Here is a 12,870-nt window from a genome sequence, read left to right as displayed (position 1 = left end):
ACAGGTCCCTCTCTAACCAGGACCAAATCAATCTTCTATGAAGTCTGAGGTGGGAAGGAGGAAGGATATGGAAGAATAGCAAGAGAGGGAAGAAGGGAAGAAGGAAGGGATGATCCTAGAGGCAATGGAAAGTGAATCTGCACCAATTCAGAAGGGGAGTGATTTGCATCTCAAATAGGCATGGACTTATCTAAAGATAAGACCCCATGTTGGGAAGTATGTAGGGAGATACCAACTGCCTGGACAACAGGTTGGAGGTGTTCCAAAGCATGAAAAACATGCATAGCCTACAACCCAAGAACTCCTGCCTCAGAATTTATCCTAATAATGGGATGTCCAAAAAGATTTGTCTAAAGAATGTTTACTGATAGCTTATTTTTAAATGCCCTTGCAAAGGAAATATATTAAAAAATATATTTCAGTATGGCATATATGCTCAATGGAATATGATGCACCTGTTATAAATGATACTACAGTAATTTAATTATATAATTTAAATGTTCACGATACAATCTAAAAAAAGAAAAACACCCGTGTGTGCAGCACTCTTGATTCCATAACACTGTAAAAGACAAGCAAATTAATACCATGAGTGTGTGTGTACACTTATCTAGAGAAAAATGCAAGAAGTCTAGACACCAAACTGTTAACAAAAACATTAAGCTAAGTAGAGATAGTAGGGTGATTCTTCTTTCTGTGTTTTGTTTTTATTTTTTATTTTGATTGTTTTGTATTTATATTTTCTACAGTGAACATATATAATTTTGTAACTGGGATCTGAACATGAAAAGGGGAAAAGAGGTTTTGTTGCTGCTTTGATTTTATTAAGAAAAAGAACTGAGGATGAAAAATTGAATAGAAATACAATTCAGTCTCCCAGCCCCTTGCTTCGCTTAAGAAATTTTTTTCATTTTTTTAAAATTTACTTAAGTAATCTAATACACCCAGTGTGGGGCTTGAGCTCACAACCCCAAGATCAAGAGTCATATCCTTTCCTGATGGAGCCAGCCAAGCACCCTAAGAATTTTTAATGTCATTAACAATTTGATCCTAAAAAGGGAATTTAAAAGCATATGTGTGCATTTTAACCAAATTTGGAAAATATATGAGAAAACACTTAAAATGTGATGTACTGTGCAAAAACATTTCATAGTCCTTAACATCCACCTCTACCCTCATCTCTTCTGGGATACTTTCATTACATAACGTATGTTTAGTCTAAACAGATATATACAAAAAAAAAAAAAATCAATTCCGCAAAAAAGGAACAACAAAATATATTTTAGCTGCTTTCATTTTCTTTTCTGACATTTTTTAAAATTTGAAGGTACCTGGGTGGCTGGCATAGTCAGTAAGCATCCAACTCTTGGTTTCATGTCATGTCATGATCTTAGGGTCGTGAGATTGAGCCCTATGTCAGTCCCATGCTCAGCACAGAGTTTGCTTAAATTTCTCTATTCTTCTCCCTCTGCCCCTCCCCCTCACTTTCGAATAAATATTTTTATTTATTTTATTTTTTTTTTTATTTATTCATGAGAGACAAAGAGAGAGAGGCAGAGACACAGGCAGAGGGAGAAGCAGGCTCCCCAGGGGGAGCCCGGTGCAGGACTCGATCCCAGGACCCCAGGATCACGACCTGAGCCAAAGGCAGACATTCAACCACTGAGCCACCCAGATGCCCCATAAAATTTTTAAAAATAAAATAGAATCTATTTAAGCAGAATCCAAACAAGTGAGGAATTTACTCAAATCCATACATATCACTAATATAAACCCAACTGATTGGTTCTGATTCTTGGGTATTATTTTATTGGTTACTGTCCTTAGTAACAAAAATACTACTACTAAAAAGCACACATACACCATATATGTATAGTGCTATCCTAAGTAAAGCATGTATACTAATACTCTACATATGAAAATTACAAGGCACAGATAGGTTAAACAACTTGCCCATGATCACACAGCTGGTACGCAGCTGAGCAGACATCTTGAATGCAGGGGGCTGGTCCCCAAGCCCTAACTCTTAATGCCTATTCTATCCTGCCTCATTAGATGTAGAAAGGTTAGTCTAAGAGTTACAGGAGGAAAAGACTCACTGAAAGATAGCAGACAGGGAACAGATGGGACGGCAACTATTCATGTCTTTACATTATTTTATTTTTGAACCATAGGCATGTGTCATCTACTTTTTAAAAATTAAATACAAATAAAAGACTTATCTAAGAAAATATATACAAAAATAAGTGCACCACCCCAACATTTATGGCTTAAAAAGAGACACACACATACACAAAGCACACACATATATTTGCTCAAAAATCCATAAAATGTAACTGAAAAAAAAAAAAAAAAAACCATGAGAATCTGACTATACTACCCCCAAGAGAGGGAATTGGGTAAGGAGACTTCACTGTATATTGTTTGGTAATTTTTAAATACTAAAACATGAATGAATGATCTTCTTTCATTCATGGGGGAAAAAAATTCAACTAAAAATTTTTAATTTAATTTACTAAATAGGAGTTGACTGAAAACCTCTAAAAAGTGGATATGAAATTATTGCAAGTAGCACGTATCATTTTTATAATTTTTTCAAATTAAAAGGAGGAAAAATAAATAGCTTAACCTGGCGTAGAAGCACACTTGCAACTGCTTCCTTCTTTGGTAAAAAAAAATGTTACTGAATTCTCAATGAAGTGACAAAAACTATTTCAAATGATAAAATTGTACCCTCTCATGTCAATGTTGACACAGCTAGATCCAGAACAATGATACTAATAAAAATTTAACCTAAGAAAATAACCTAAAGAATTTTAACTTTTATATTTTAAAGATGGCATTTGAAACTCTGTTCAAAATAGTGAAAGTGTCAACAAATTTTAGAGGTGTGATAATTAAATGAACTGTGTCATGGCCCAGAAAAAAAGGACATACAACTATTAAAATGAGGATTCTAGGAACAAACGAAAATGCTCACAAAATAAAATGAATTTTAAAACAGCAAACAAGGGGCACCCAGCTGGCTCAGTCATTGAGATATGCAACTCTCCATCTCGGGGTTCTGAGTTCAAGCCCCACACTGGATGTAGAGATAACTCAAAAATAAAATCTTAAAAATAAATAAGTAATAAAAACAGCAAACAAAATGCACACATAAACTGTGCATATGCCATGGAGGTGATTATAAGAATGTTCATGTATACATACAAAAATGTAGATGGTAATAGGCAGCAAATAAAAAGTCTACTGAAATAGCAGAAATCAAGGTGAAGTTTTCACATTTTCTCTAATGTTATATTATAGTTATAATCATAAATAACACGTGTGTATGTGTGAATGTGTATAAACTTTCTAATATTTTTTAAATGAGAAAAAAAAGCCCACTAGTGAATGCAAGTTATTTTGCTAGATGATATTTTCTTCATCAAAGTAGCAAAAATTAAATTTGGTGACACGCCGTGATAATAAAAGAGGAACAGGCACTGTCATCCATAATGGGCTGGAAAGCAAATTGGTACAATTTCTTCAAAATGTTATAGCCCTTAATTCAAGTAGGAATTTACCCTACGTCTATAGCTGTAAAAGCACACCAAATTTTACAAAGATATTTATTGTTCCTTGTTTGAATTGCGAGACTGGCAACACCTAAAAACCAATGATAGTGTATTTAGGAAAATTAAGGTAAATCCATAATGAATATAATATAGCTGAGGAAGAGGGAAGTTTTGGGGGGTGATGGAAATATTCTATATCTTCATATGGTGGTGGTTACAAAAATGAAGCAGAGAAATGGGTTTTGAAGGGACTGAAATGTTATATATCTTCATTATAGTATATGTATTTGTCAAAATTCATAGAACTGTATACCTAAAAGGGTGAATATTACCATATGTAACTTATACCTCAATAGCCTTTTAAAAAAAAATACAAGCAGAAAAGCTAAGTGTAACTTACTCCAACTTGTAAAAAAGAAAAGTTAAGATGGTGATCATTTTTTAGAGAGAAGAAATGCTACGAGAATAAGAAGGCATTACTCATGCTGTCTGAAGTTGTCAACATGTTCTTTTATTACTTTATCTAATGGCAACTGCCTTTGGTGTCCCTCCACTCAAACCTCAATGATGGATACATACTAGTGCCTTTGCCAGTATAGAACCGGTGCTCATGGTCCTGGAAGATGGGACTTCAAAGTCTCAGTGAATGTACTTCTTCAGACGGCTCTCAGACTCAGTATGTCTGAATTAAGTTTCAAAGATATTATGGGTTTTGTGAGCTGAATGCCATATACAAAAACTTAATTTTATATATATTACTCTCTCACAGAAAAATGATGGGAATCTGAAACACATAATTTATCAATTTAACCATTAAACCAAAAGAATGTCTCTATACTAATTTTTATCATTTCAAAGGTCCAGAATATCAGGATAGAATCATTTGAAATTCTTTGTGATTCCCAAATGTGGACATTTCAAGAGTGTAGTTAGTGTTTGCAATACTGAAGGAATTAACACAAACTTAATGGAAGAGTCATTCAAGTGAATTTATGGCCCAATAACCTAAATATTTTAGTACTAAAAACATCTTGCCAATGGAAGACCAAGTATAAAGTGGCCCTTAATTAAAATGTTTCAGAATAAGGCCTGTAAGACAGTATGAAGATAAAATTCTCAACATCAAACCCACTCCAGATACTACAAAGCCTAACTCAGGACAAGGTACAGCCTTGCAGGAAGTGACGGGAGTCTACAGGTAGACTGTGGTAAACACATACAGTCTTTGGTAGGATTACCGCTTTAAAAAGCCAGTGATACAGGTGTATGGTTACCAAGTAAAGACTCCAGGATCCCTGGGAAAGGTCATAGTCCCTATCCATACTTGATGGCAATTAGAAAGGGAGGATACACTGGAAGAAAGATTTCAGTGTTGAAAGATGGAGGTGCAATTGCCAAATTCTAAAGTTAAGAGATTCCAGGTACAAATCGTTGCATAAAGATCAAGACTGTCATAATTGATCTATGTGTTGAATTCCCTTTAAATATTTGAAAATACTTAAGGATTTAACCTACACTGTCCAATACAGTAACTAATCAGCCACATGTGGCTACTTATATTTGTCTTAATCAAAGTTAAAATTTAGGTTCCTCAGTCACACTAGTGATGATTCAAGCGCTCAATGGCCACATGTGACTAATGGCTAGTATGCTGGATAACACAGATCTAGAGTAATTCCATCATCACAAAAAAGGCCTTCTGGACAACACTGATTTAAATTCAGTCATTTTAAAGAAAGTTTCTACTTAAGTTCCCATGTTATTTTTATTCAGTTACATAATAACCAAAAAAAAGGTATCTTCAATTGCTACAAGAGCTAGGCAAGACCTGCAAAGGTATCCAGCCCTGAAGCTGTCACATGAAACTGAGGCCTAAAAGGGCTAGGCCAGTGCCAGAGGTAGCCCAAATTTTCTTCCCATTGCTATCTTCCTTTCAGCTACTAAATTCAACATCCAAATGAAGTGGCAAAATACAGTTGACCCTTGAACAGGGGTTTGAACTATACAGGACTATTTAAATGCAAATATTTTTCAATACACAGTATTATAAATGTATTTTCTATTCCTTATGATTTTCTTTTTAACATTTTTTTTCTGCTTTATTGTTAAGAATATAGCATATAATACATACAGCATACAAAATATGTGGTAATCAACTATGTTATCAGAAAGGCTTTCTGGTCAACAGTAGGTTATCAGTAAAGATTTTAGGGTGTCAAAAGTTATACATAGATCTTAGACTGCAGTGAAGGATCAACACCTCTAACCAGCTCCCTCAGTGTTGTATAAGGGTCAACTGTAGTTCCTTTCATTTCACTTCTCAATCAAATGTAACTGAGCAGGTTGTAGTAGACAAACTTCTGTATACCTTTCCATGTCTCAGAACTACATAAGAAAAGAATTTAGGGGTAAAATTTAAAAATAAGTAAGAATTATTTCTTTTACCTTTCTGAGAAGTAATCAGATTGACTCTGAAGACCAGGGTCTTATTAAGAATAAAGGAATGTGGGGGGGAAAAAGAGAGGAATGTGGCAACCATGACCTAACTCCACCATACTGGGTTACTTTTTTAGCCTTGGAGGGAGTGAATTTTGCATCATTTCTTGGCTAGCTAACACTCTCTTTGGTCCTAGCTCAATGAATGGTCACAGAATTAGCATATTTTGGGAGACCGGTAGCACTACCTTGTAGACTGTGTCTGACACACCAAAGTTGTTTAATTTACTAGTTATTCTGTATGTTGGTAAATTGAACACCAATAAAAAATAAATGTATTAAAAAAAAGAATAATTGCAAAATATAACCATTAACTGTACATTAGGATTTATACCAAATGGGAAGAAAACAATTTTACTTATTCCACTTGATCATTCTTTCACACATTCATTTATGTGCTCTTTCACTGGCTCATTAATTCAAAATAAGTGTACGTTAACAGCAACACTTATTCGACTTTTTTTTTAAGATTTTATTTATTTATTCATGAGAGAGACACACACACACAGAGAGAGAGAGAGAGAGAGAGAGAGAGGCAGAGACACAGGCAGAAGGAGAAGCAGGCTCCATGCAGGGAGCCCGATGCGGGACTCGATCCCAGGTCTCCAAGGTCAGGCAGGCCCTGGGCCGAAGGTGGCGCTAAACCGCTGAGCCACCCGGGCTGCCCGCACTTATTGAACTCTTATTATGGATGTCAATCTCTAAAAATATGTGATCACCAAACAAAATGAGGACTGAACACTGGGGAATCATACGGTCCAGATACAATAACTTTCAGGAAAATTAGAATAAAAATGTTTTCAGAACAAAGACTAAATTAAGCTAACAAAACAACACAGGTTCTTTAGAGACTTTTCTCCACAAATGAAAACAGAAAAATCTCCTTTAAAAAATGTTACATAACTATGGCTAAAATAGCAAGATGCAGAATGCAAAACAATTTCTCCTAATGAAAAGCTGCTGAGGGTGTGTGTGTTTTAAGGGAGATCCTAGAAATAAAATGCAGAGACTCCTTAATAAACCCTAAAATTCTAATAGCAGGGCAGATGGTTTAGTCTTTGATATTTTGTAAACAGTTCCAGGTGTATTTTTATACAAAGTGAAAGGTTTCCCTATTTATCATCTCCTATCTCAGAACCATAAGCTGTAGTGTAGTGACAACTAGAAACCAGTAAAGGAATTTCCACTCTTCCTTTATAGGTTTCTGTGATATTGTATCTAAACTGTGTGTCTTTGTGTATTTTTCAAGAACCTCATCTCTCCTCCACACCCTCACCACATCCTAAGGGACCTATTATCCCACACAGGTAAATTGTCCTGCCTTAACACAATGGATATGACCCCAAGGCTCGGTAAACAGTCTGAAAACCAATATAGTTTTATTTGAAGGTCAAAAATAGTGTTCATTTTCCCATTTTATTTTTCCTGGATCAGACCAGTATATGAACAAATCTTAAGAAAGTTTCTTTTATACATAACTTACAAAAAGCACCAAGATTTTCTAATACAGGAAGGAAAAATCAAACAAAGAATTCAAGTACCATCTTGTACATTAACAGTTGAAGAACTGTTATTTAAGAAAATGCATCAAACATTAACAAACTCAGTCTACTTCCAGCCACAGAAACATAAAATGTAACAGATCAGTTTAAGGCAAAGGGTATTTGTTGCCATGGTCCACAGCCAGACATTTCAGTATTCAACAGATTAGCGGACTCAAGAATTTTAAAAAGATGAAACAGCATAAGTAACTTGTACGCTGGCCAATGAATATGCAATTTATTAACATTTTACCTCCCTTTTTTGCAAAATGATTTTAAATATTTTTGATCCAACAGTCAACATCAACTGAAAGTAATATTATTAATACTTCTGTTATCTAAATCTAGAAAGTGAACATCTATAAAATTAAATGGAAAGTCAATCATGGAAACCATATACCTCTAAACAGTGTTTTCAAGAAGCATGTTCCAAGCCACAACAGAGCACAGAATCCTGGGTGGAGGAGTTCTGTGGTCAAAGACAGGGCAATGGTAAATTTTAAAAATTATTTTTTTTCCCATGTCTGAGAGCCTTCGGTGCTTTCAATATAGGTTATAAATCTGCAGGTGAGAATCTGAGCAGGAGTCTTTTTACTTCAAAGCACTTCGAAGTTCCTCAGAAGATGAATCTGAGAAATTTTGAAATGCTAGATTATGTTGTTTGGCAATGATGAACCTAAATCAAAGAGAGTGGACACCTTCGGGGGAAAAAGAGAAAGTGTATTGAGAAGGGAGGCACGTAAAAGGACTTTTAACCATACTGTAATGTGTTCTTTTAAAAAATTCAGAAAAAAGCACAGCAAAATATAAGAATTTGACACAATTGAGTGGTAACACAAAAATGTTTATCAGGTTATAAAAAATTGTGACATGCATAGTGTCAGAAGAGTATCCAGTATGCAAACACAAAAACTCAAATGAAACAAGGAGATAGGGATGCCTGGGTGGCTCAGCAGTTGAGCATCTGCCTTCAGCTCAGGGTGTGATCCTGGGTCCAAGGATCAAGTCCCACATTGGGCTCCCCTGTGAGGAGCCTGCTTCTCTATGTCTCTGCCCCTCTCTGTGTCTCTCATGAATAAATAAATAAAATCTTTAAAAAAAAGTAAACCAAAAATGTAGATATATAATAAATTTGCCAATCTCCTACCTAAATCACACATTTAATTTGTATATACAAGTAAAATGGTTTCTATTATCTGTACCATGTATTTATATAGAAGACTGACAAAGGCTGACCTAAAAGAAATTGTCAAGTAGATTAAAAACTGAAATTAAGGGGCACCTGGGTCGGTTAAGCGTCCGACTCTTAGTTTTGGTTCCGGTCCTGATCTCGGAGTCCTGGGATGGAGCCCCACATGGGTTTCTGCACCCAGTGTGAAGTCTGCTTGGGATTCTCTCTCCCTTCTCCCTCTGCCCCTGCCCTCCTCCACTCACACACTCACTCTCTCTCTCACCGTCTCACATGCACCATCTCTCTAAATAAATCTTATTTGAAAACTGAAATTAAGCATACACAAGACTAATGCCATGTAACTACTTCTGGCATCAAAGCAAAAAATTTTTATGAATATATGACATAACTTCTGAGTCCAATAAAAATATATACAAGTGTAAGTTTTGCTGAAACATGTATCAGACTATTAAACTTATACAATAATATGGAGGAAGGGTGTGATAGAGAAAAGTACAATTTCCATTTGAGTCAACTGTGAAGACTGTATTTAGAAAAATCCTGACAACTATGAAAGGGAGAAAAACAATCAGATGTCTGATGCAACAAGAAAATCTACATTTGTTTCCCAAACCATTGCCTGAGAGTGTACAGAATGAGTGTTGATCCTCTATATTCTTCTGTTATAATAAGCAGAAAGAAAGGAGCACCTGGGTGACTACTCAGTGGTTGAGCATCTGCCTCCGGCTCAGGTTGTGATCCCAAGGTCCTGAGATTGAGTTCCACATCAGGCGTCCCACATCAGGCTCCCAGCAGGGAGCCTGCTTCTCCCTCTGCCTGTGTCTCTGCCTCTCTCTCTCTCTCTCTCTCTCTCTCATGAATAAATAAGTAAAATCTTTAATAAAAATTTAAAAATTTTTAAAAACAAAAAACAGAAGATTTTCAGCATGTTTCCTGCCCAACAGCAAATTCCCCTTTGTTGGCTCTTTTTCTATTTTTAATTTAAAGAATTTAAAAAGACAAAAAGCTATTTTGTAGAATATTCATCAAAGCAGCTTAAAGGGAAGGAATGCAACAACTGAGTATTCTTTAAACCTCATTGCTATTTTATTGTTCCAAATATTAACAACCAGTATCACAAAGCATATCAGCCATTCATTAGTCTGAGGTGGGAGATACCTGATGTCCCACACACAAGGCAGAAACCAGCTACAATGTCCTTTATGAAAAAGTGTGCACTGGTGTATGTGTGTGTGTAATCAGAGAGTCAAGGTTCTCTAGCAAACATTTCTGCACACATTCATAATTCAATAGTAATACACAGACGGTATAATAGTCTTAAAAAAGTAGCATATAGTCATCACTTGAAAAACTATAAAGTTAAGTATAAAAACCAAAAAACCTTTAAAAGAATGATAGGAAGGTCTGGCAATAGCGAGACTATTAGAAAGAGCACAGCCTATGTATGTATGCTACAATAATAACAGTAAAGTCCCTAGTGCCAGCAGTTGGCCAAGAATGAAAAGAAGCCGTGACTAAAAGCCCTAATGAAAAAAAAGCAGGATCAAACAGGAAAACAAGACAATGATAGGTTAGGGCACTTCTAGGGAAAGCCATCCTTCTGAAAATTAGATGAAAACAGTAAAGTGGTTCATCACCCTTAGTTGGCCAGATTAAGGACACTGTGTCTTAAAGTTGGAGGTTTAGATAGATAAAAGTAACACAGAATCCTGGCCAAATGTGACATAATTAATTACCCCCCATAGTAATCATAGCCATGTACAGCATCAACTGTCCTTTGAATCTCTGTGTTTTGCCAATATCTACTTAGGTATATTCGCACATTTTTGGGAAATGTGGCTCCCTATAGAATTCTATTCATCTACTACTAAGGAAGGTAATAGTGGCAAAGTTAAAGAAATCTACCTGCATCAGAACAAGGTTACATGAACCCCTAAATAACTGCTAGGGGCAGGGTCTATTCACAGGATTCCCAGAAGACTGTAATTTCAAGCTATTACTGAGAACTTTTTCTATAAATAAGTAATCTAAGATGGCATCACACTCCAATTGGATCTTAACAATTATCTCTTTTTCTGTTTCAAAGCAGAAAAAAGAAAACTGGGAGCTGGTTACATTACTTAGTTTCTCATAGTAAAAACAACCACATAAATACTCATTAGTCCACAGTGATATAAATGAATAAAAATAAATAAGGGGGGGCGCGGAGGAATGCCTGGGTGGCTCAGCGGTTGAGCGTCTGCCTTCAGCTCGGGGCGTGATCCTGGAGTTCCAGGATAGAGTCCCACATGCGCTTCCTTCATGAAGTCTGCTTCTCCCTCTGCCTATGTCTCTGTCTCTCTATCTCTTGGTCTCTTGTGAATAAGTAGGTAAAATCTTTTTAAAAATTAATAAATAAGAGGGGGGGGGGAGTCTCCTGTGCATGAAAATTCCAAATAACTTATGTATAATTCCCCAAGCCTTAAGTGTGAGCTGTGCTTCATAACTTCCTTCAAAAAGTACAGAATGGAAAGGGGGTCAGGGGAGTAGCCCTACAATGGAGACTCCAACACTGCCTCAACGTGGTGATCAAGGTCAACATTAGACCATGCTGAGGTATAATCTTTGCTGTGATGTGATGAAAACGGCACATTACCTCTATGATCTTCTGCCTCAAATCCCATAAAACCAAAACTAATCATGAGAAATACATCAGATAATCCCAACTGGATGACATTCTACAAACTACCATAAAATTTCTCATTAAAGCGCTGGCTCCAAGAAGACTGGAACAAGATTCTGACAGTGCTAAAGAGGGGGAAAATTGAATTTACAATTCACTACCCAACCAAATGAAAACATTTTTTTTCTTTATTTTTCCTATAGATCTCAAAAAGGAAAAAAACTCTTTACCATTCTAGAAATGTGGAAACCAAGTAATAAATAATAGGAAATGTGAAAATCCAAGCCACTTTAAGTTAAACTTGACATACTATAAACAATACCAGCATTTCCTTGTGGAAGTGATTAAAATCTGCCATATTCTTGTAGTCTATTGAATGCATAAATGAAGAAAAGCCAAGAGAGCAAAAAATACATCTATGCACATTATATTAAAAACCAAAATTGTATTTTTAGTGAAAAGAGATCAATGTTTAATTCTGCTCTCCTCTCTGAGTAGCATCACAACTAAATCACAGAAATTCTCATTTCCACATATAATCTACTAAGCTTCCCTCTCACAAGAAGAAAAACCCAAGAGATGAAATTAGCTTTGTCCAATAGGAGCACATGGCACAGGTACAGTGTCGAAACAGTATTATTTGAAATCAAAGAAAATATATGTTCAATATACTTTAATTCATATTGGCACATTGTTTACTGCTCATACGCTATACAGTAGTTGATAGTAAAAAAAAAAAATCTGGAGTAAAACTGACCTATTTAAATGTCAGATGTAATTTACCAGTTATGGCCTTATGTAATCTATTTAACATCTGCTAAGCCTTAATATTTTCAAGTGTAAACAAAGGTTACTCAATTATCAGATTGCTTCAGAAATTAAATAAGGTATATAAATAATTCAGCATCATGCCTGGCACACATTTTGAACAGCCGATAATTAAAAGCTCTTATTTTGATCCAATCTCTGCCTTGAAAAATTTTGCATGGGGACAGATATTTCCATAGAGAGTTGGTTATCCAGCAAGAGCCGTTTCTACTATGAACAGAGGATAGGAAAGCAGAAAATGGCTCAATTTAAAAATACTCCCACTAAGTAGACTTAAGACTTTTGCTAAATTTGTTTTCAAGCAACCTCTGAGAAAAGAATACTTTTTTTACCTAATTTTACCTAATTACCAACTCTAATTACCAACATCCAACCCAAGTATCAGAACTTGACCTAACACCATTTCTCACTCAGAACTAAAAAATCTAAAATGGGGGTCACCATTGTCTTTATTACTTCGTCTATGTTTTCAATAATTAAATCTAAATAAATAAATAGTTGATGGATTTAACTATTGATTCCACTAGACTAAAATGCAGTCTCCAACACCAGAGCCTTATATTTATGGAGTAAATGTTTCATGACTCTCGCTAC

At 35.5% G+C, this 12,870-nt stretch overlaps 1 protein-coding gene across 5 annotated transcripts in view; it reads right to left on the bottom strand.

Annotated features, from left to right (window-relative positions):
- WDR33 (WD repeat domain 33) overlaps positions 1 to 12,870 on the bottom strand; it is a 110,493-nt gene that overhangs the window by 22,593 nt on the left and 75,030 nt on the right. Inside the window, exon 8 of one of the 5 annotated variants that reach the window (XM_026015684.2) lies at positions 7,409 to 8,292. The exons of the other annotated variants lie outside the window; for them this stretch is intronic. Within the exon in view, the coding sequence (XP_025871469.1) occupies positions 8,276 to 8,292 (17 nt within the window). The 3' untranslated portion in view covers positions 7,409 to 8,275. Of the gene's footprint in view, positions 1 to 7,408; positions 8,293 to 12,870 lie in introns of those variants that run through there. 5 annotated transcript variants of the gene reach the window in all.

The sequence above is a fragment of the Vulpes vulpes genome, chromosome 5 (assembly GCF_048418805.1).
Source record: "Vulpes vulpes isolate BD-2025 chromosome 5, VulVul3, whole genome shotgun sequence".
Lineage (NCBI taxonomy): Eukaryota > Metazoa > Chordata > Mammalia > Carnivora > Canidae > Vulpes > Vulpes vulpes.
The sequence above is the reverse complement of the archived record's forward strand: the minus strand, read 5'-3'. Positions and strand labels throughout refer to the sequence as shown.